At 35.5% G+C, this 25,379-nt stretch overlaps 1 protein-coding gene across 1 annotated transcript in view; it reads left to right on the top strand.

The window, feature by feature from the left end:
* KCNN2 (potassium calcium-activated channel subfamily N member 2) overlaps window positions 1-25,379 on the top strand; it is a 187,324-nt gene that overhangs the window by 20,003 nt on the left and 141,942 nt on the right. Inside the window, exon 5 of the mRNA XM_074207695.1 lies at window positions 24,060-24,478. Within this exon, the coding sequence (XP_074063796.1) occupies window positions 24,060-24,478 (419 nt within the window). The remainder of the gene's footprint in view (window positions 1-24,059; window positions 24,479-25,379) is intronic.

Raw genomic sequence — 25,379 nt, 5'->3', positions numbered from 1 at the left:
GTGTTTTTTATGATAAGCCTGATAAATCTTTTGTTTGATTTCACTGCTGAAGCTACATCCTCTTATAGAAACTCTCCACTAATGCAAATTCACAACTTGTCAGTTTGTCTTAAAGAATTCTCTGAAGAAGCAGGCAGTTGCCATAGCTTAAATATCTACAACCAGGCATAACTTGAACCTGAGTTCTTCTAAATCTGAGGCTAACCCATTTGTGCCTTTCTAAATAATAAACTTTTAATAAAGCAAGCATTTGTTTCTATAAATGATCTAGAATTTTCTTTAAATCAAAGTGAACATTTTCTTTTGGGGAGATTATATCCATTTTGAACATCTCACCAATTATTTTTTAAATGAAGCTGTTCCTAAGCAACTTACAGTGAAAATACTATATAGGTTATGTCCTGGAAAACTTGTGAAATCATTGTATCTGATATCTCCATTGCAGTTTCTCATATTGAATGGAATAGTTAAACAATGCCTTGAGGTGTGTAAAGTAATACTGTTTGTCCTTCAATCTCGAAGAGGACCCTGACATCAGGGAGTTGATGCTATGACAAGTACATGAATTGAATTTGAGGGAGGGGGTGCTGTACTAAGTCACCAGTCTCAAATAGTTGTGTGAAGCTGATGGACAAGTCATTTAACCTTCAGTTTCCTCATACCTAAAATGGGTATAATAAAAGCACTTACCTCCCAGAGTTTTTATAAATATAGAATGAGATAATATTTGTAAATTGCTTAGCCCAGGCCCTAGAACATAGTAGATACTACATGACTGTAGTTATCATCATACCTGGAACAATTAGTAGCCAGTGAAACTTGCAGTGCATTAGTTCTCTTTCTGGAGGTGAATGGTATTTTTTCATTATGAATTCTTGGGAGTTGTCTTGAATCATTGTATTGATCAGAATAACCAAGTCTTTCATGGTTGATCAAAATTATAACATTGTCCTGCTGTGCTCAATGATCTTCTAGTTCTTCTCACTTCATTTTAACTCAGTTCATATAGATCTTGCCATGCTTTCCTGAACCAGACCCCCTCATCATTTCTTCTAGTACAGTAGTATTGTATCACAATCATATGCTACAACTTGTTCAACAATTCCTCAGTTGATGAGCATCCCTTCAATTTCCAATTCTTTGCCACCCCCAAAAAGAAGTGCTCGAAGTATTTTGGCACAGATAAGTCATTTTCCTTTTTTTCTTTGATCTCTTTAGGGTGTAGATATAGTAGTGGCTGATACAGTAGCCCCTTGGTTCCATATCCAGAATAGTTGGAGCAGTTCACTTCTCTACCAATATGTATACCTATTTTCCCATATTCCCTCCAATTTGTCATTTCTGTTAGCTGTGAAAGTGGTACTTCAGATTTGTTTTAATGTGCATTCCTCTGATCAATAGTGATTTAGAGCATTTTTATAGGATTATAGTTTTTCCTTGACCATTTATCAGTTTGTATAAATTTGACTCAGTTTCCTATATATTTGAAAATGAAAAATTTATCAGAGAAGTTTGCTCTAAAAACTTTGATATTACTATAATATGCATTGCTTCATTATATCCTTTAGCAAAATATAGTTGCCCTGATTATCTCTTTTAATTAGTTCTAATTTTGCTTTTGCTTTGTCTGAGGTCATAATTACTAGCTCAGCCCTTTTTACTTCAGTTGAAGCATATTAGATTCTGCTTCAGCTCTTTATTTTAACTCTGTAAGTGTGTCTTTCTATTTCAAGCGGGTCTTATGTATAACATACAGAATGGCTGGATTCTGGTTTTTTAATCCATTCTGCTATTTGCTTCCATTCCATTTTATTGTTGACCTCATCCCATTCACATACACAGTAATGTTTACTATATATTTACTTTCATCTTAGCGCTCTCTCTCTCTCTCTCTCTCTCTCTCTCTCTCTCTCTCTCTCTCTCTCTCTCTCTCTCTCTCTCTCCATACTGCCCTTCCACGGGGTGGCTAGGTGGCGTAGTGGATAAAGCACCGGCTCTGGAGTCAGGAGTACCTGGGTTCAAATCCGGTCTCAGACACTTAATAATAATTACCTAGCTGTGTGGCCTTGGGCAAGCCACTTAACCCGGTTTGCCTTGCAAAAAATAAAAACAACAACATACTGTCCTTCCTCAAAAGTCTATTTAGGGGCGGCTAGTTGGCATAGTGGATAAAGCATCAGCCTTGGAGTCAGGAGTACCTGGGTTCAAATCAGGGCTCAGACTCTTAATAATAATTACCTAGCTGTGTGGCCTTGGGCAAGCCACTTAACCCCATTGCCTTGCAAAAAAAAAAAAAAACCTAAAAAAAAATCTATTTAGCTTCTGTCCACTTCTAGCTTTAATCCACTCTCCTTTTTATCATTCTATCCCTTAACCCCTTCCCTTCCTATTTCCCTCTTGGGTAAAATAGCTTTCTATACCTAATAGAGTATGAATAGAGTTCTTACTTCTTTGAACTAATTCTATATAAGGATGAGGTTCAAGTATTGCTCGTACACCCCCCCCCCACACACACACACATGTTTCCCCTTTCTCTATATAATTCCTTACTTGAAAAAAATTGTTTAAAACATTTCCTTGCAGATCTCTTTTATGTGGGAAATTTTCCTCATTCTATCTCTCCTTCCCCTCTTCTCCCAGTTCATTTCTTTTTCCCCCACTCCTTTTTCTTTTTTGAGATCATCCCAATGTAATCAATTCACACCCATATTCTTTGTCTATGTAGGCTTCTAACTGCTCCAATAATGATAAGGTTCTTTGGTATTTCATGTATCATCTTCCTATATAGGAATGTAAACAGTTAACTTTGTTAAGATCCTTATAATTATACTCTCTGGTTTGTCTTTTTTTTGCTTCTCTCATGTCTTGTTTTTGAATGTCATATTTTCTATTCCTATCTGATCTTTTTGTCAGGGATACTTGAAAGTCTTCTATTTCATTAAATATTCATTTCCCCCCATAAATGATTATACTTAGTTTTACTGAGTAGGTTATTCTTAGTTGTAATCCTAGCTCCTTTACATTCCAGAATATAATATTCCAAGCCCTCTACTCCTTGAAGATGGAAGCTGCTAAATTTTCTCTTTGTTTTACTGTTCCCTAATATCTCATGGAGGTATTAACTTCCAGTTTCATAATTCTATCTTTTAAGGAATTATTTTCTTCAATGCACTTTTGTACCTCTTTTTCCATTTTGCCAATTTTGCTTATTTTTAAGGAATGAATTTTTGTGCTTCTTTTACCATTAGGCTAATTATTTTTTAAGGTGTTGTTTTCTTCAGTATTTTTAGTTCCTCATTTATCAAGCTTTAATTTTCTTTTCTTATTTTTTTGGTATCATTCTCATTTCTTTCCCCAAATTTTCCTCTACCACTCATATCTTTCTTTAATGCTTCCAATAATTCTTGTTGGACTGTGTCCAAATAATATTTTTCTTTGATTGTAAGCCGTTTTCTCATTGTTTTCTTTTTAGTTTACACTTTGGTCTTCCTGCCACCATAGTTTATTTTAATGGTCAAATTCATTTTCTTCTTGTCGTTTGCTCATTTTTCCAACCTCTTTCTTGATTTTGAATTTTTTTGGGGGGGGGTTTGTTTGTATCTTTATTATTTATTTTATTTTGAATTTTTTTACAATTTCCCCCCCCCCAATCTTGCTTCCCTCCCCCCACAGAAGGCAGTCTGTTACTCTTCACATTGTTTCCATGGTATACATTGATCTAAGTTGAATGTGATGAGAGAGAAATTACATCCTTAAGGAAGAAAGATAAAGTATTGTGCCTGATTGTTGCACTAATGGAATGAACAAGTCCATCAAGGTTGGTCATCACCCCCAGATGACTGCTAGAGTGCACAGTGTTCCTCTGGTTCTGTTCATCTTGCTCAGCATCAGTCCATGCAAATCTTTCTGGGCTTCCCTGAATTCCCCTCCCTCCTGGCTTCTAATAGAACAATAGTGTTCCATCATATACATATACCACATTTTATTAAGCCATTCCCCAATTGAAGGACATTTAGTTAATTTCCAATTGTTTGCCACCATGAACAGAGCTGCTATGAATATTTTTGTGCAAGTGATTTTTTTAATACATTCCTAAAATATTCTTGTTAAAGTTGAACTTGTTTACCTAGGGTTGGAGAAGATTGTTACTAGCTTCAGTCTTTTTAAATGCTACGATTTTCAGAGTTAGTTCTGGGAATCTGCAAGTTTTCAAGGCTTCCAATGGCAGAGTGATTCAGGGAGAGATGTGGTCACTGTTCTCCTAGTCTTTATACTGGCTTTTACCCAACAAGAGCTCCAGTTCCCTTAAAGCCATAAGCACTAGCATTACTTCCCTTGACCCTTTCTCTGTGACCAGGTTCCATGCTCTCCTGAAGCCACGAGCAATATGTTGTCATAAAAATCTGTAGCGAAGAGAACCTGAGGCCCAAAGTTTAGAATATTATCATTTATTAGCCAGGCTTGCAGTTGCCATTAAATGAAATCCCAAAGTCAGGGATTAATCTCAGTGGCCAGGGATGAATTACAACAATCAGAGCAGTCTTTTATGTAATTAGTAAAGATGTAAGTGAGCTTACATTTGGCATAATCGTATTGATTTGCTTGCAAAAGGGGATTCCAGAGCCCATAGTAAGGGGAAAATTCAGTTAGACAGCATCCTTTAGAAAGTTTAGAAAGTCCTGTGTCAGTGACCAACCTCATTGCCTTAAATAAATAAAATTTAAAAAATGAGTATTTCTTATCTTCCCAAAAGCTGATGTTTCTTCATAGCCTTTAGCCTACTTGAATAGAACAAATGATTTATCTCCTCCCTTTTATGATTAGACTGAAAAAGTTACCTACAGCCACATTTTCTTTAACATTTGGTGAAATAATCATATAAGAATTAATCATTCTCTTAGTCATTTAACAAGCATTTGTTGAGTGCTAACTTGAGCCACTGTATTAAGTATTCAAAGTAAGACAAAGACAACAAAAAAAAAACATACAAAATATAATCCAAAGCATTCAGTTTGAATCTTAGAGGTTAAAATTATATTGGCCTAAAGGATAATTTGTCTCCAAAACTGCTTAACTTAATGACAGAGAACAATTTGAATTTTGGGAAAACTAACTGAACTACTTAAAGTAAAATGTCTCTCTCTCTTTGAATCCCTTTAGTACCTTGTAGCTCTTTTAAAGTAGTCTATTCGATGATAAATTAGGTATGGGTATGCTTCATCTACTCTATTAAAAATATCTGATCCTTAGGGTGAGTCTTTGCCTTACTAAAATTCCTTGCTGGCACTGGGACTTATCAGTACTTTCAACTATACCCTGTGCCAGCAAGGAATTTTAATCTCTTTCTGATCCTGTAATTATTCAATCCCCTTAACCATCTTTGGGCTGAGAATTCCAAAAGCTGGTGCTGCTGCCCCTGTCACAGCCATATCCAAGACCTACTGCCCCTACAGCATTATGGGCTGGTGGCCCCCACCCCAGTGTCACAGACCTCTCTTACTGACCTCCTAAATTCTCTTAGTCTAGGAAAAATGTCTCTCTGACTTTTGTTAATTCTACTGATCCAAAATCTGATTTGAGGAGTTTATTTTATTTTTTTTTATTTTTGCTAGGCAACGGGGTTAAGTGACTTGCCCAAGGTCACACAGCTAGGTAATTATTAAGTATTTGAGGTTGGATTTAAACTCAAGTCCTCCTGACTCCAGGGCCAGTGCTCTACTCACTGAACCGCCTAGCTACTGCCACCCTGAGGAATTTATTTTAAAATTGTTTGGAAGGGACTATTGGAAGTTTAGCTAGATTGCTGCTGCTAATCTGCTGTGTTGGCTATCCCTTCAGTTTCTAAGCATGCTATTCACTACTATATATATGTAGTAGCTATCTTTTGTTAATTAGACTCCAAATGGTCCCAAAGAGTTAACTTAGAATCTAGAAAGTGAACAAAAAGAATACTTTAAAGTAATGGAATTTGGTGTAAACTTCAGGGACCAAGAATAGCAAGAATTTTCAAAGGATTATGCTTAAAGATTGAAATTGATAGCCCATTGCTTCTTTTCTGTTTCTTTTTGATATTAAAATAAATTGCCTTGTTGACTAAATAAATTGTAATAATGAAAGTATTTCAGAGGGATGGTCATAGTTGCCAAGCTACCACATTGTGTATTGTTTGCCTCACTGAATTCTGGAATAGTAGGCTATTACTTAAAATTAAGCATTTAAAAAAAAAATAACATTTCCCCAGATCTTTCCATCTCTCAGTTTATGATCCTATGATCCCTTGAACTTCAGGGATTTGTAGTTTATTGCCTTCAGCCTTTAATTTCAAACAAAACAGTATTAATCTGCTGATATTAAACTTTGATTGCTAAATTTGTATTGAGCAGATAGGTATTTCTTATCTTCCCAAAAGCTGATATTTCTTCATAGCCTTTAGCCTACTTGAATAGAACAAATGATTTATCTCCTCCCTTTTATGATTAGACTGAAAAAGTTACCTACAGCCATACTTTCTTTAACATTTGCTGAAATAACCATACAAGCATTAATCATTCTCTTAGTCATTTAACAAGCATTTGTTGAGTGCTAACTGGAGCCACTGTATTAAGTATTCAAAGTAAGACAAAGACTCACCCTAAGGAGCAGATAGTTTTTAATAGAGTAGATAAAATATGCCCATAGCTAACTTATCATCATATAAAATAGACTAACTACTTTAAAAGAGCTACAAGGTGCTAAAGGGATTCAAAGAGAGAGACATTTTACTTTAAGTAGTTCAATTAGTTTTCCCCAAATTCAAATTTTTCTCTTTCACTAAGTTAAGCAGTTTTGGAGACAAATTATCCTTTAGGCCAATATAATTTTAACTTCTAAGATTCAAACTGACTTTTTTGGATTAATTATATTTTTTATGTTTTTTGTTGTTGTTTTTGTCTAGACTTTGCTGTATGCAGTGCAGGTAATTCCTAATGTGTAAACTGACCCTGATAATGCAAAATTTAATTCATGGTTTAAGAGATTATCTGGAAACTAATATGTTAAGGCATTTAGCCATGGTTACACAGCCAGGAAATGTCAGAAACAAATCCAAGTCTTACTGGCCCTTTTATACTTCTTTATCCATTATTTCATGCTGATTCTAACATCTTTTAAAAGAAACTAATGCCTCTGTATGCTCAGTTCCAGGCTTACCTGTTTAGTTTAGCACAAGTTTTTCAGCTATATGAATTATCAAGTAATTTTTTAATTAACATGGCTATAATATTATTTTCTTAGCTATTCATTATAGGTTCTAAAATACTAAGGATACTATGGATGATTAACCATTAAGTTTTTACTGAATAACATGGGAGAGGTTGAGGGAGATTGGGCGTTTTCTAGGCTGAATAGCCTAAAGATCATAAATTTGTTTTTTAATTTTTTATTTTTTTCTATATAGTAGATATAGATATTTAATTGAATTGTCAAATCATTTTAGTGGGTTCAGGTCCCAAACCTGCTACATGTTATTTTTGTAAACTTGGACATATTGATTCAACTTTCTGAGCCTCAGTCTCTATATCTGTAAATTAAAAGAGCCAGACTAAATGATTTCCAAGTTCTCTTCTATATATACATTTTTCCATAGTTTCTTCTTTCTTTGTCCTATAGCCCTTTGCCTATGTGAGGTTTTTATGTAAAAGTGAAATGATTCTACTGAAACTATTTCAAGATTAGAATTCTTTCTCTCTCTATAAAAGTCCATAAATTAAAAAAAATAAAATAAGGAAAAGTGTTCTTGTAGAGATCAGTTGAAAAAATGTTATACGACATTTTGCAAACCTTAAAGACTTGTACAATTTTCAACTATTATTTTGATTATGCTCATGATTACAATAAGAATACACATGAGCAGTGAATCCTAAAAGGCTCAACTTCTGAAGTGTATCTAGCATTTCCAAATGTTCATTTTGATAGTGGTATTTAAGAAAGACTTGATTTAGCTTCCTTTCCCAGTCTTATTTTATCTTAGTGCCTTCCCCTGGTGTTATCTCTGATTTTTATTCTTAAATATTTTAATTATTTGCATGTTATCTCCCCCATTAGACTGTAAGAGTTATTGGGAAATTCCTCAACCATTCCTGGAGAGTAATTCTTCCCACTTAGATTTGACCAAGGATCAATAAATCAAGAGGCAATGCTAGAAGATAAAAAGTTGAAATAGCATGAGCAGATGGGAAGATGCTGGGTAACTAGCAACTGCAGAAGAGAGTGATTCACACATATGTAGGGTTTTACACAACTTTATGGAAGGTGGCAAAAGGAGCCTATCAGATGAGGCTTTCCAGGCACTTTGCTCATTTCAGAGGTTAAGTAATGGAGACAGGTTATGTAATAAGGACAGGTTGTCAGGTGTGGTGGGTGCTGGGGAGGGGGAAATATCCAAACTTTGGAGGGACCTGCTGTCAATCAAGATCCCATCTGTTCTAGATAGAGGTTTTTCTTTTAATTGGGCAGCTAAGTGATGTAGTAGATTAGAGTACTGACCTAAAATCAGGAAAGACTTATGTTTCTGAGTTCAAATTTGGTCTCAGACACTTGGTAGCTGTGTGACCCTGGGCAAATCACCTAACTGTAAAATAAGCTAGAGAAGAAAATTGCCCCTATTCCAAAATTCTTGCCAAGAAAACCCCAAATTCTTTGCAGTTAATCCCATCAGAATGTCTGTGTGAGATAGTGAGATGAAATCAGACTAGAAGTCTATATTTATACAACCCTGCAGGCTACCTTTCTTTGACCTCTCAGGTTCCTCTTTCTTTTTTTTTAAATTATTTTTTTTATTTCAGGCAATGGGGTTAAGTGACTTTCCCAAGGTCCCACAACTAGGCAATTATTAAGTGACCGAGGTTGTATTTGAACTCAGGTCCTTCTGACTCCAGGGCCGGGGCTCTATCCATTGCTAGCTGCCCCTAAGAGGCTTCTATTTCTGAGGGAGAGTTTTCCCCAACTTCACAGCACATAGGTTTTCATGAGGGCAAGGTCTGCCTCTAGATCTCCAATTCCAGTGTATGACATATAGTAGTTGCTTAATAACTATTTGGGGCAGCTGGGTAACAGTGGATAGAATGCAGGGCCTGGAGTCAAAAAGACCTAAGTTCAAATCCAATCTCAGACATTTCTTAGTTGTGCAACTCTGAGCAAGTCATTCTCCCATTTGCTCAGTTTCCTTTAAAGAAGGAAATGGCACACCACTCCAAATAAGGTCACCCACAAAGTGAGAGTTAGATCCAACCAACAACAATAAACAACAAATAAATACTTCTTGATTGTTTGAATTATTTATTTCTTATTCATCTTTAATCTTATTAATAATCCCCCCCTAACTTTTAAAAATTTGAATGCTCCTTTCTAACTTTACTTGGAATTCATAATTTGTAATTTTCCCAAAATCTTTATGGTATTGTTAATTGAGATGATTCAGATGTGTAGATAATAGATTTTAGAAATACAAATTATTAGGAAAACCTGACTCCCTTAACGCTTCCCTTTAGTAACATATCTTTTGAGTAAAACAAAATGTATTCAAATGCCCCAAATTTTAATATTAGCTCAAGTTCTTCCCTTGAATTACTTTTTATTTTGGATAATTCCTGTATTCCTTTATACTTAAACAGGATTATTATAAGGAAAAATTAGATAGATTCCTAGATCTTTTAAAGATGGATCTTCTTTAGAATCCAGCTATTCTGTAATATCCCAGAAATGTAGACCAGGCATGGATCATAGGGCCATGGAGTGAGAGCTGGAAGGAATCTTATAGATCAACTACTCTATATAAAGAAGAGGAAATTGAGACCCTAGGGAAGTCAAGAGACTTGCTGACCAAGTGACAAAGGCAGAATTTGAACCTTAAACCCATCATTCATCTAAGCCAGTTTGCCTATAAATAATAAATTCCAAATGACCACAAGTCCTTAAAGAAATTAAGAAAAATTTTAAATTACATTTAATTTTGAAGTTATTAAGAATTTTTTTCCTCCTCTAACTTCCACTGGAGGGAAAAAAGAAAAGAAAAATCAAGTACTTATAACAAGTAAGCATAGACAAGCAAAACAAATTTCTTTTTCATCCATGTCCAAAAAATCATTTATCTCATTTTGCATATTTAGTTCATTACCTTTCTATCAGGAGGTAAGTAATTTTCCTCATCAGTTCTCTAGAATTTTAGTTGATTATTTCATTGATCAGGGTTCTTAAGTCTTAGTCAGTTGTTTTTACAATACTGTTGTTTTGTTTTATACACACATATATGTATATACATACACACACACACACACACACACACACACACACACACATATATATATATATATATATATATATATGTATAAATGAAATCTCAAATCCAGTTCCAATGTTAAGATATAGTCTAAATCAGATTTCACTGTCATGAAGAGCTCCCTTAGGATAGGGAACTTTAAGTATGGCAACAGCCTCCACAAAAGCAGATATAGATTGGCAACACATTGGTAATTTATAGTCATAAGGAGATTCCTGTTAAAGTGTCTTGCCAGAACAACAAAGATATGGGTCAGAAGCTGAACATGGACCCTGGTCTTCTTACCTCCAAGGATACCCCTCTATCCACAATACCATACTGCTTTTCACCAGGCTAGGATACATTAGAATATAAAGTTATGTATGAATTTCATTTTTGTGTGAAAAATGAATGAATAAATACTTTGTTCTAGTCTCAATTAGTCTATAATTCTTTTATCCTTTGTTCCTCTTCTGTAGATTAAATCAGGATCTATTAAATGTCTATTAATATGCAGAATACCATAACATTGAAAGTTCCTTGAGGGCATGGAATATGATTTAGTAACTTTTATAGTTCATACTTTGTCTAGCACAGTGAATTATATTTTCTTAAGTTCATTATTTTGACTTCCAACAGCAATTTGGCAAATTATTCAGTCTATTTGTTTGTATTACCTAGCATGGAGTTAGAGGAAAGAAAAAAAATCATTTCATACTCAGAATGTGTTATAAGGGAATATGATAATTATTTATAAGAAACTGAGAAAATAGTTTTATTTAACATGATAAATTAGGATTTGAAGAAAGCAAGCATATTGAATGATATAGTGTGTGTGTGTGTGTGTGTGTGTGTGTGTGTGTGTGAGAGAGAGAGAGATTTGTCAGAGTTTCCAAGAATGACACTTGCATTGTGACTTCTGTGCAATCCAGGAAAATGGGAGTTTGGGGGGCAGCTAGGTGGCAGAATAGATAGAGCACTGACCCTAGGGTCAGTAGGACCTGGTTCAAATACAGCCTCGGTCACTTAATAATTGCCTAGCTGTGTGACCTCAGGAAAGTCACTTAATCCCATTGCCTTAAATAAATAAAAAATGTTAAAAAAAAGAAAATAAGAGTTTGGAGACAACTTTTAGTTGGACCTTTGTGATGAACTTGCCATGGATTTAATCACTCATGCTTTTTCTCAGTTTTCTCATCTGTAAAATAATAGGCTTGGCCCAGAAGACCTTTGTGGTACCTTCCATGTTCTTTGATTAAGCTGTTCACACTTTGGAAAGAGTGTTAAACTTAGAGACAAGAGCTCCAGGTTCAACTCCTGAGTCTGACAAAACTTTGGTTTGTGAACCTGGACAAATCATTCATCCTTCAGTGAAATGGGCAACTATCTAGTTGTAGATCTGCATCATAAGTTTTGTTTGTTTGTTTTTTTCTTTTTCTCTTTGGTTATACAACCAAATCACAACTTTTCAGATTAAAATTACTTTTACTATTTACCTGTCAGACTTGTCTTGAGGAAAGTGCTTTGCAAATCTCAAATTTGAGTTGATAGTTGTTATGATAGTAGTGATAATGATGATGAAAAGAATAGCTAGGTGGCATAGAGTTCTGGTTTTAAATTTAGGCTGGCCAGGGTTCAAATTCTGCCTTAGACTTTATTATTAGTTCATTGAATCTAGACAAATTACTTAAACTATTTGAACCTCATCTGTAAAATGAGGATACGAATAGTAACTTCCTTACAGGTTTGTTATCAGGTCCAAGTGAGATAAAGTGTATGTATGTAAAGTGATCTACAAACTATGTAAAGTGATCTATAAATCTGAAATATTACATAACCATTTGTAGTGATAGGATGACAGTACAGGTAAATTTTTGGTTGTGCTACAATATTGCAGGAGAGTGTTAGTCATAATTGAAAAATAAGCAAATTTAATTTTGTGACAATTATTTACTTTTTCTCAAATCCTATTATTTAAAGTACACACTTAATATAGTTTTATGTGAGATGTTTAATGAGAAATTTTTATTTAAAAAAATACCATAATTGCTGTTCTCAGATCACAAGAATCATAATATGTTCAGAATGGGATCCAGTCCAACCCCAGAGAGTTTAAAAATGACATGCCAAATGTTGCAAAAGTGATTAGTAATAAAACAAGGATTTGAAGGCCTTTTGCCTCCAAGCCCAATACTCTTTCCTTTGCCCATTTTTTCATTCTAAGTGGTCATGCAGGAGAGAGCAGTCCTGTATTGTCATTAAGAATATTCTTGGATGTTTTCTTTATTTATGATCTTCAGAGTTTGCAACACATTATAGCACTTTGAAGGACCTGATTTTTTAAAACAACCAACTCTGATGAATTGAACTCCAATTCAATAATCAGTTATTAAGAGCCTGCTCTGTGCAAAGCACTATGCTAGATACCAGGGATATATGAAAACAAAAATGAGATAGCTCCTGCCTAAAATGAAGCTTATATTCTAATGGGAGTGGTATGAATGCAACTATACATGTAAGTAAATACAAAGTATGTAAAAGGTAAAAAAGTATATTTCTATTCTTATGTATCCAAAAATTTTTAAACCAAATTGATACTGAAAGTGACGGGATTAGTCATGAGTTAATTTTTATAGCTGTCTTTGACCTGCTATGTGTTATTAAACAAAATATTATTCCAGGATTGATTTCTTCCTGCATAAAATAAAAATTAAACCTTGCCATGATGAAAGGCAAGATTAGCCCCAAAATAACATTGACATTAAATCTAATCTCTTTCATTTGTTGGCATTCTGTTGCCCTTCCAAACACATGCTGATTATCTTTTGAGTTTTCTGTCTTTGTTATCAAGAAAAAGGATTGACATTTGTTCTTCTTAGTCTCTTGTATTTAAGAAAACTAGAAGATAGGCAGGATTAGGCCAATATTCTATGCAGATTTTGTGATTAGAAGTTACTAATAATTATAGCCAGTTATTTGGGGGGGGGGAGGTATGGGAGTTAGAGATATCATTTTAGTCTATTCTAATCTTACTGAACTCATCTATGCATGATAACACTGATACAGCATTCAATTTGAATTTGAACTTGTAATATATTTCTAAAGTACAAACTCAAAAATCCTAAAATGAGATGAGTATTTATACTATAGAAAAGATTTATTCATCTTGAATATCTTGTGACAGCATGTATATTTTTATTTTTTTAAATGCCCTTAGTGACCATCTTACCATATTCAGCCACTTATTTTGCCCAGTTACAATTTATGTTTTTTTCCTCTCAATCTTAAAATGATGCAATTCCAATTCCACAACATAGTATATTGGTGTACTGGGGGGAGAATGCCATGAAATCTTATTTTGTAGTAATAACAAGTCTTGATTGGTAATAGAGGCTTACTGTTTTCTTCCCCCCCCCAGTAACTTCTTACCCTGCCATAAGGAAATGGACAGGCACAATTAACAGCAACTTGTGGGAGAGAAAAGCTTTAAATGAATCTATGGAGGTTAACTCCATAATACAGAGGTTAACTATGTTTAACATAACTGCCTTCTAATTATATGCATTATCCAACATTTGCTAGTTTTGTGACCATAGGCAAATCATATAATCCCTCTGAATCTCAATTTCCTCATCTACAAAATGTAGACAATAATATTTAAATAACCCACAAAATAAGGTGGAAATCAAGTAAATGTCTTTCAGTTGAGGAATGGCTTAGCAAACTGTGGTATATGTATGTCATAGAACACTATTGTTCTATTAGAAACCAGGAGGGATGGGAATTCAGGGAAGCCTGGAGGGATTTGCATGAACTGATGCTGACTGAGATGAGTAGAACCAGAAAAACATTGTACACCCTAACAGCAACATGAGGGTGATGTTCAACCTTGATGGACTCACTCATTCCATCAGTGCAGCAATCAGGGACAATTTTGGGCTTTCTGCAATGGAGAATACCATCTGTATCCAGAGAAAGAGCTGTGGAGTTTGAACAAAGTTCAAGGAAAATAAACCTGAAAATACTATGAAGATATAAATGGCTATGGTTTTTGTTATGATTACCATTTGAGTTGCTTTGAATTTGATCTTTTCCCAAATATTTTCTTGTTTGTTGTTGTCCTTTATTCTCAGAGGACCAAAATGAAATCTCTGTATTACAGTATTTCCAACTGTGGTTGAACACATCAATACAAGTTCAGAATGCTCTACCATGGGTTAGGTACAAATAGGCCATGTGAACATTTGTGGTGGTTTCTCTAAATTTGTGTATCTTATATTTGTTGTGAGCTAATTCAGTTCTGCTTTGCTCATAAAGCACAGCAACTTCTCTGATGAGGGCATGTCAAGCTGGGTGGTCCTGTGTCAGTGTCTCTCATGTTACATAATCATTTCTAGAGTTCTTAAGAGAGGCTTTGAGAATGTCCTTATATCTTTTTTTTCTGACCCCTCTTGTGAGCACTTCCTGTGTATGAATTCTCCTTAAAATAGACTTTTTTGGCAAATGTATATTTGGCATTTGAACAATGTGGCCAACCCATTAGAGCTGAGCTCTCTAACAGTAGAATTTGAATGTCTGGCAGTTTAGCTCAGTTTAGTGTCTGGTATCTTCTCCTGCCAGGTGATCTTCAAAAACTTCCTAAGATATTTCAAATGGAAGCAATTCAGTTTCCTGTCATGGCACTGTTGACTATCCAGGTTTCATAAGCATACAACACTGAAGTTAGCACAACAGCTCTGTAGACCTTCATTTTGGCTGGCAGTCTAATAATACCTCTTCTCTCCTACATTTCCTTTGGAGCCTCCTAAATACTGAACTTGCTCTGGCAATTCGAGTGTCAACCTTATTATCATTGTATATCGCCCTGGAAAGTATACTGCCAAAAAAAAAAAATTCAAAACTTCTCTATTTGCTCTAATTTATGGTTCCACCCTTGTGTATTCTTATCAAAATCAGCACAAGCAGCAGAGAATCAATCCATACTTTGTTGCATCTCAGCTTCAGAGGCTGCATTGAGTGTATAATCATCTGCAAATAGAAAATTATGCATCAACACTCCCTTTGCTCTTGGCTTGTCACCTTTTCAAGTTGAAGAATTTACTGGCAGTGCAGTAGCTGATCTTGATACCATGTTCATCCTCAGTAAAGGCATTTGATAACATGACTGAGCTTATCATGATAAAAAAAGCATAGGAGCAAGGACACACAGCCTTGTTTCACTCCATTGGTGACCAGAAAATCACAAGAGCTTGTCCACTATCCAGAACCCAGAACAGTTTTTGTACAGTTTTTGTATTTTGACCACAGGGTGGGATCCCCACCTGCCTCAGTAATCATGTTAGGATTGGGGCAGCAGACAATTTTTAGGGTACCTTTTCTAATCCCTTCCTCACACTAGGACGCTCTTCATATATTCAGGGTATTGCTGAATGCCACTGCTCATTTCAGTGAGGAAACAACCCTATGGCCTGGGCTACCTGTGTGCAGGGTTGTTACTACAGCCTAGTGTATCCACTTCTGCTGCTTCATCACCTGTCATTACAGGACTTTGAGATATGTAAAAATGGTTATATGGTATGGTGACAAATTGGACTTAAATGAGGCAGAATTGTTTGAAGTCATCAGCCTCTTGTATTATCTTGTGCTGTGAGCCCAAAAATAGAAAAGAAGGAAGGGCTCAAGGAATGATGAAAAGCATTAGAAAGGAACCAAAGACAGACTGTCAGAAGTCAATCAAAACCTATTTTTTTAAAAGATTTTATTTAAGTTTTTGAGTTTTACAATTTTCCCCCCAATCTTACTTCCCTCCCCCCCCACGTAAAGCAATCTGTCAGTCTTTACTTTGTTTCCATGTTATACATTGATACAAATTGAGTGTGATGAGAGAGAAATCATATCCTTAAGGAAGAAACAAAAAGTCTTAGAGATAACAAGATCAGACAATAAGATATCTGTTTTTTTTCCCCAAAATTAAAGGGAATAGTCCTTGAACTTTGTTCAAACTCCACGGCTCTTTCTCTGGATACAGATGGTATTCTCCATTGCAGAAAGCCCAAAATTGTCCCTGATTGCTGCACTGATGGAATGAGTGAGTCCATCAAGGTTGAACATCACCCTCATTTTGCTGTTAGGGTGTGCAATGTTTTTCTGGTTCTACTCATCTCACTCAGCATCAGTTCATGCAAATCCCTCCAGGCTTCCCTGAATTCCCATCCCTCCTGGTTTCTAATAGAACAATAGTGTTCTATGACATACATATACCACAGTTTGCTAAGCCATTCCTCAACTGAAAGACATTTACTTGATTTCCAATTCTTTGCCACCACAAACAGGGCTGCTATGAATATTTTTGTACAAATGATGTTTTTACCCTTTTTCATCATCTCTTCAGGGTATAGACCTGGTAGTGGTATTGCTGGATCAAAGGGTATGCTCATTTTTGTTGCCCTTTGGGCATAGTTCCAAATTTCTCTCCAGAAAGGTTGGATGAGTTCACAGCTCCACCAACAGTGCAATAATGTCCCAGGTTTCCTACAACCCTTCCTACAATGATCATTATCCTTTCTGGTCATATTGGCCAGTCTGAGAGGTATGAGGTGGTACCTCAAAGAAACTTTAATTTGCAGTTCTCTAATAATTAATGATTTTGAGCAATTTTTTATATGGCTATGGATTGCTTTGATCCCCTCATCTGTAAATTGCCTTCACATATCCTTTGACCATTTGTCAATTGGGGAATGGCTCAAAGCCTATTTTTAAAAATTCTTTTTCTTTCTTCCTTCCTTTTCCCATTTTTCCTTGTTTCTAGTTTGTAAAGTGACAGTAAGAAAGCAAGTCAAAAGCACACATACATCATAATAGATAAATAGGTAACAAAAGTAAAATAGATAACTAAAGGGAAGAATTGATAGGGAGAGACAACAAAAATAGTAGGTTTTTGCTGCAAGTAAGATAAAATATCCTAAGACTCCTTAGATTGCAATGGCAAAGCAGATGGCAATGCTTCTTGTTTAATTTTATTTCCACTGATAAAACCACAGCCAGACTTTTATGACAATTTTATTTTCAGATCATTAGTAATTGTGACTTTTGAGATGACTGAGACAGCACTAGCAAAGCACTTACAAGCCTACATATCCATAGGTTGGTTCTTTGGATGATAGCAGCAGGGACTGGGCTGGAAGAAGGGCCAGCAGTGTGAAGTTATTGCTCCTTTTAGGAATTTTGGGCTTTTATCGTAGTTATTTGAGGGAAGATGGTGGTCAAGGAACTACTGTTTTTACTTTGCCTGGTAATGAGATTTTTTTGAGGCTTTTTTGCAAGGCAATGGGGTTAAGTAGCTTGCCCAAGGCCACACAGCTAGGTAATTATTATGTGTCTGAGGCTGGATTTGAACTCAGATACTCCTGACTCCAGGGCCGGTACTCTATCCACTGTGCCACTTAGCCACCCCACAATGAAAGATTTTGACAATAAATATCCTCTAAAGTTTGGATATAAACTATGTATTGTATGTTGTCTCCATAAATAGGTTTTTTGAAACAACAATTAGTAAGATGTTAGGATTCATTGCTTTTAAATGCCTTAAATTCATAGTACAATTCACACTTTGAAAAAGTGAAGTCCAACCTGGAGGAGCTTATTCAGTGACAACTAATGATATGTATATATGTGTGTGTGTGTATGTGTGTATACACATATACATATATCCCTCCCCATCTCACATCATTCAGTTGACTCCTCTTTCCCATTTCACAAGATGTCCTCCTTCGTGGCAATGCAAACACATTTATATAACCATTGCTATATCCCATCCTAGCTTCTTTGACAGACAAACCTTATTATCATCCTCAATTTCTAATTCTCTTTCACTCTTTCCCTTTCTACTGGCCACTTCCATACTACTTACAAACATTCCCATGACCCCCTCCCTCCATCTTTTAAAGACATTCACTTGATCCAACTATTATAAGCTATCATTTTATATCTTTATGACATTGTGACAATCCTTGAGAATTGTCTATAATCAATGCCACCACTTCATATTTTCTCACTCTCCAAAAAACTCTTATAATTTGACTGGCGACTTCATCATTCAACTTAATGTTTTTCTCCCAGAGTTACCAGTGATTTCTCAACTACTGACTCTAATGATCTCTTCTCAATCTTCATTCATGACCTTTCTGAAGCCTTTGATACCATTGAACATGTTTTCCTGGATGCTCTCTCTTCTCTGAGCTTTCATGAAGCTACTATCTCCTGATTCTCCCCGTACCTGTCTGACCATCCTGAAACCTTTGCTGCTTCTTCCTCCAAGTAACACCTACTAGCAGTGGATCTCTTCCAAGGATTTATCCTGTCTCCTCTTCATGAACTCCAAGTATTCTATTATCTTTACTACAGTTGATTGTTTTCTTTATTTCTTTATTTTAGTCTTTAAACTTCTTTTTGACCTTCACTCTCACATTACAACTCCCTTTTGGACTTTGCAAACTCAAAACATTATTTCTCTCCCTCCTATCTCATACTTTCTCTTCTAAACTTCTCCTATTAATCTTTTTTTTGTTTTTTTCCTTTTTGCAAGGCAGTGGGGTTACATGATTGTCCAAAGTCACATAGCTAGGTAATTATTAAGTGTCTGACGTTGGATTTGAACTCAGATACTCCTAACTCCAGGGCCCATGCTCTATCCACTACAGCACCTAGTCACCCCTCTCCTATTACTCTTAAGAGTACTGTCATCTTCCCAGGGTAAACAAAACTTAGATTCTTCCCTTATACTCACCTAGAAATATTATCTATTGCTAAGTATTGTCATTTCTATATTCAGAGAATATATCGTATATGTTTCCAACTCTCCTCTGTCATAGCTACCACTCTGATACAGGCCCTTATCACCTTGCCTGGATTATTACAGGTATTCTGGTTAGAATTCTTGCCTGAAATCCCTTCCTTCTCCAATCCATCCTTCACTCAGCTGCCTCAGTGATCTTCTGAAAGCACAGATCTGACCACCTCCCTGCTCAATAATATTTAGTATTCACTATTAAAACTCAAATATAGAATCCTCTGACATTCAAAAGCCTTTATTACCTGAGCCCCTTCCTACAGAGTTTTCTTTGATTTACTCCCATTCAAGTACTCTACAATGAAGTAGAAATGGCATTTTTATTGTACCTCATACTTAATTACTATACATATATTGTGCATGTTCTATACATCTCTTTTATATACAGTATATGTGCATATATACATATATAGGTATACATATAATAAAAAGAGATATGTGACATCATTTATATGTTTATAGAGTATATATATTTAGAGATATATCGGACCTCAAATACCAAATTAGTAATCACAAAGCATATGTATATCCTATTTGCCGCAATATCATCTGAAGGCCATCCTGGAGAAATTTTTTTTCCCCAGATACAGGCTCAGTCTTCCAAGTTTTATTTAACTTTTCCATGTCCTCCTTTCACTGATCTAAACACTAACTTAAAAACTCATGTGTATCAGTAACTGAAATGACATTTTAAACTTGAACAAATCTTTTTTTTCCTGAGTTATAGACATCTTTCTTAATAAGAAAGTGGTCAAAAGTATCTGATAAGTACATTAAGTGGTACTTTTTCCCCATGGGATACCTTGTTTAAGCAAATGACTGAAGTGGGGAAAAAAAGGATTGTAAAATGGATTTTATATAGCAATTATTTCCCAAAATTGAAAAGTCTTGTAATTGTTGCTATGAATGAGTACAAAGGGGCACTCCTTTTGGCAGAGGAAGTCTGGCTTGAAACACTAGTCCCATTGAGGTTTGAATTTCCAATAATCTTTTGATACTACTCTACTGCCATCAAAGGATAACAAATGTAGGGGCAAAAGTCCTGATGTCATATTCTTCTCTACCTATTTTAAGCTTAGTTGTTTATCTCTACTGCTGTTTAAATACTTTATTGAAGGGTTTGTCTTAGGTTTTTTGTTCAATGAGGAATTATTTTCTTTAGGGTAGTCTTCATTCATACTTGAGCTTGTGAATAGCAATCTTATTATCCTTTTATTCCTATTTTCTAATAATCCTGTTCTTAAAGGAGTTGAAAAAGTAAACATTACTCAGGTCTAATTGTTAATTTCCTGTTGGGGTCTTCAAGGATCCTCTGTCTGGATTACCAAAAACTTTTCAAAATGTGAGATACAGCAAGAAGACCAGTTCTGCTGGATTATAGAGAACCTGGATGAGAGTAAAGCATAAGACGACTGTGTAGAGAGGGGTCAGATTCCAAAGGGTTTAGATGTCAAATAGAAGGTTCTTTATTTGATGTTGGACAAGATATCATTAGATATTATTGAGTAGGTAAGTGGACATATCACTGAGGCAGCTGAGAGAAGGATGGACTGGTATAGGGAGAGACTAGCAAGAAATCTACCAGAATGCTTGCTATTAGAATAATCCAGTCAAGGAGAGAAGGGTCTGTATTAGAGTGATGGCTATGTCAGAGGAGAGACAGGGACATATACCAGAGATTTTGTGATGATATAATCTTGCATGTAGAACATCTAGATTGTATAGTGGATAAGAGTACCAGACTTGGAGTCAGGAAGACTTTTCTTCCTGAATTCAAATCTGGCCTCAAATCCTTGTGTAACATTACGCCACTTACTTAACCCTCTTTGCCTCAGTTTCTTCATCTGTAAAATGAACTAGAGGAAAGCATAGACCATACCAGCATCTTTGCAAGAAAACTCCAAGTGGGTCATGAAAAGTTGGACACCACTGAAAAATTTCTAAATAACAGCACAAATCTTGAATACCCATCATTATTTGAATGTTGATTTCTCCATTAGAATGTGAACTCCTAATAAAGACTGACAGATTGCTTTCCCTGGTGGGGTGGGGGGGTGGGAAGTAAGATTGGGAGAAAAATTGTAAAACTCAAAACTCAAATAAAATTTTAAAAAAAGAGAATGTGAACTCCTTGAGGACAAGAACCATTTTTTGGTCCAAGTTCTTGCCTTTCTTTGTATCCCCAGTATTTAACATAGTGGTTGGTAAGCAGTGCCATAGTAATAGGGCAGCTAAGGGATGCAGAGTGCCAGACCTGGAGTAGGAAGACTAATCTTCCTGTGTTCAAATCTGGCCTCAGAATCTTTGCCAATGAAACTATAAATGGGATCACAGAAAATTGGACACAACAGAAAAAGTGAATAACTGAATTGGTGCATAGTAAGCACTTAATAAAAAGCTTGTTTGATTGAATATACAAAAATAGATAAAATCACAGACCCTATTTTCAAAGTACTTATAATTTAATATAGAAGAGAGCCCTATATACAATCCTATACTAACAGCAAAAGAAGATAGTAAGTACAAAGAAAATGTCCAGTTAAATTATCATCTGTAATTTAAGGTGATGGGAATACTGTCAGTATCAGTAGAAGGATGGAGATCAATAGATCAGGACAAGGTTTTTATTTGTACCTAGAAAGAATAGAGAGACTTCATTAGGGAATTAAATATATTTTTGAAAGCTGAAGCATAATATGTATTAGTCTCTATGACCAATCATAGTGGTTAGGGCTGGCCTTAGAATCAGGAATTAAAGTTTAGGTTCAAGATCTGTCTTTGACACATACTAATGACTGACTCAGAAAATCATTTAACATCTTAGTATCTCAGGTAGCTCTGTAAGAATATAAATTGACACTGTTGGTAGAGCAGTTATTGACACTATTGGTAGAGGAGGTTGTCTCACTGGGAGTTTCCTACCCAAATGAAATCCGTACATCTGACAAAAAATGAAATTAAACTGTCTCTCCAGATCAATCACAAATTTAATAGACAGAAAACAGTGTATATGGGGGCAGCTATATGGTTCAGTGGTCTTCCTGCAGGGAGATGAGTTCAAATTGGGCCTCAGAAACTTTCTACACACCGGGCAAGTCACTTGACCCCTGTTTACCTCAATTCAACAGCTGTAAAATGGGGACATGCTGGAAAAGGAAATGGCAAAATATTCCAGGATATTTGCCAGGAAAACCACATGGATAATAAGTCCATAGGATCAGACATGGCTGAACAACATCAACAAAATAATGCATATGCAATTTTAGAAGAACTTAATGGTTCCAAGGTGGAGCAGATTGTCCTTAAAGTACCAACTATGAAAGAGCTCAATGGAAACTTTTTAATCTATGAGGTATTAGGGTGAGGATCAATAAAATTAACAAATCAATCATACCCCATTCTCACCCTCTGCTTAAAGCACTTAACAACATACTCTAGCTGTGATATCTTATTAGGTAAGAACACTTCTATGAATTTTTTGCCTTGCCTTGCCTGGGTCCAGGCACCTGTGACATTTCCCCCACCATCTCTGCACTGACTCTGTTATTAGACCATTTCCATTCTACTGAAAACTTGGAAATCTTCCTTCTCTGATATGTGAGATTTTGCCTTATCATACTATGATTCTAGGCCTCCACATCATGTGGTTACCATCTCCCCACTCTGATCCTGGGCAGGCACACTCTTACCCCATTTGCCAGCATTCTTTTTTATGTTTACCTTCCTCCATTAGAATGTAATAAAGATTCTTGAGTACAAGGAATTGTCTTATTTTTGTATTTCTATCCCCAGTGATTAGCCTGACAAATTGTAAGCACTTAATAAATGCTTGTTCTATCTGTCAATCAAATACATTAAATAAAGTGATAACAACCTACCTTAGTCAAGGTGGGACAAATATAGTGCTTCAAGTCACTGGATAAAATGAAATGATGCTATACAAGAAGTGTGTTGTAGTTGCTTAAAGAGAAAGTCATGCTCTATAGGACTAATTCAGATTTGAGCATTTGAGTGGAGCGTCAGTCATTTGGATAGAGTATAGCTAAGCCCCTGAGAGAGAACTGCTTAAGAGGAGGTAGAGGGGAGTGGGGAGGGGCTGGGAGGGAAGGGGAGTGGAGGTGAGCAAAAGATCCCTTCTCTCCTCTACCTAACATTGACCTTTTTGTCTGAGATTAACTTCATATGTATAATATGTATATGTATGTATGTATATATGCACACATGTGTATGTCTATATAGAAGTATACATATCTATATCTATTTTTAATGTCTCCTCCACAAGAAAGTGAACTCTTTGAGCGAACAGAGAGTAGGGGGTTTTTTTTGCCTTTTTTTGTATCTTCAACACTTACCCTAATTACTTTCATTATGTAAGTGCTTGTTGCCTGATTCAAAAATCATTGACTCATTGAATCAAATTTCATAACCTTACCTCAGTTCAACAACTGTAAAATGGGGGCATGCTGGAAAAGGAAATGGCAAAATACTCCAGGATATTTGCCAGGAAAACCACATGGATAATAAGTCCATAGGGTCAGACATGGCTGAAGTTATCTTAAAGGTCATCTACTCCAACCTCTTATCTTTTAAAGGTGAGGAAAGTGAAGCACTGAAAAGAAAAATGACTTTCCCAACCTCAAACAAATAACAGAAATAGATTTTGGATCTACGTTCTCTTACTCTAATTCTACACCAGACAACTGCCATCCAAGCAAATATTCTACCTTTGTATTCATCCTTATTCATTTGTGAGAAAAGCCATGTTTAATAGTAGGTTATTTGACTAGCATGTTTTTAAAAAATTGATGTTTCAGTTTCCTAAAATTCTGCTAATGATCACCTTGTTTTTATTTTTAAAAATGTATTTGTAAACCATTTATTTCATACTGAAGATGATTTTTTTACTTTATTTTTCAGTTGTTCATGGTGGACAATGGAGCTGATGACTGGAGAATAGCCATGACTTATGAGCGTATTTTTTTCATCTGCTTGGAAATACTGGTGTGTGCTATTCATCCCATACCTGGGAATTATACATTCACATGGACAGCCCGGCTTGCCTTCTCCTATACCTCATCCACAACAACTGCTGATGTGGATATCATTTTGTCTATACCAATGTTCTTAAGACTCTATCTTATTGCCAGAGTTATGCTTTTACATAGCAAACTTTTCACTGATGCCTCCTCTAGAAGCATTGGAGCTCTTAATAAAATAAACTTCAACACACGTTTTGTTATGAAGACTTTAATGACTATATGTCCGGGAACTGTACTGTTGGTTTTTAGTATCTCCTTATGGATAATTGCTGCATGGACTGTCCGAGCCTGTGAAAGGTAAGTTAATTTCTTGTTTCTCTGTAAAAAGGAATAAGAATTAGGTGCCAGGATTCAGGCACATTTAGATCTTGTTTTGATGCTTCTGACATTATTCTCTCAAAAAATTTCTTTGTGATTCTAGATATGACATGTGAGTTTTTTGTTTTTGTTTTTAATGAGCATAACAAACCTGCTTTCAAGGTATATCTGCTTTGTTATATGATTTAGGAAAATGTCATCATGAATGTATATATGATTTCTTTCTCATTTACTCTACATGGAGTTTCTGGTCAAGAATTACCTTTTCTGTGTCATGTTTATGGTTATGTTACGTATAAATTTGATTTTCACTGAAAATACTAGTTTAATAGAAGTCTTGAGTCATCCCTATTCTCCACAATCCCAGACTTTCCATACCAATTCTGCCTGTAGTATTTATGGCCACTGTGGACATGTCTTCTGAAGCCATTCTTTGCCAAGTTAAACCCTTTCCAGCATTTCCCAATAAATGAGAATAAACCTATCCAAAAGGATCATATCCTTCTGTAGACTAGATTTGGAACTTTAGGTCTCCCCCCAAAACCAGGAATTGATAGTAATGAGACCTATCTCTGAGAAGTACACAAAAATCTTAGACTTTTAAAAAAATTTAAATATTTTGAAATATAATCTAATCTAGTCCTTTTTCTTCAAACAGATATGATCTTAGCCCTATTTTAAAGATGAAATAACTAAGGCTTGCAAATGTTCAGTTATTATTGTATGTCTCCCAGTTATATCACATTGGAAGCTTGGCTCAATTCAATTGTTTCTTTGTTCCTCCTTTATTTTGGAGGAGAGCCATCATAATATTAAACTTTTCACATTTATGCCTGGTGTCAATCAATAGATAGAACTCTGGCTACAGCATCTAAAGACA

Source organism: Macrotis lagotis, chromosome X, assembly GCF_037893015.1.
Source record: "Macrotis lagotis isolate mMagLag1 chromosome X, bilby.v1.9.chrom.fasta, whole genome shotgun sequence".
Classification (NCBI taxonomy): Eukaryota; Metazoa; Chordata; class Mammalia; order Peramelemorphia; family Peramelidae; genus Macrotis; species Macrotis lagotis.
The sequence above is the reverse complement of the archived record's forward strand: the minus strand, read 5'-3'. Positions and strand labels throughout refer to the sequence as shown.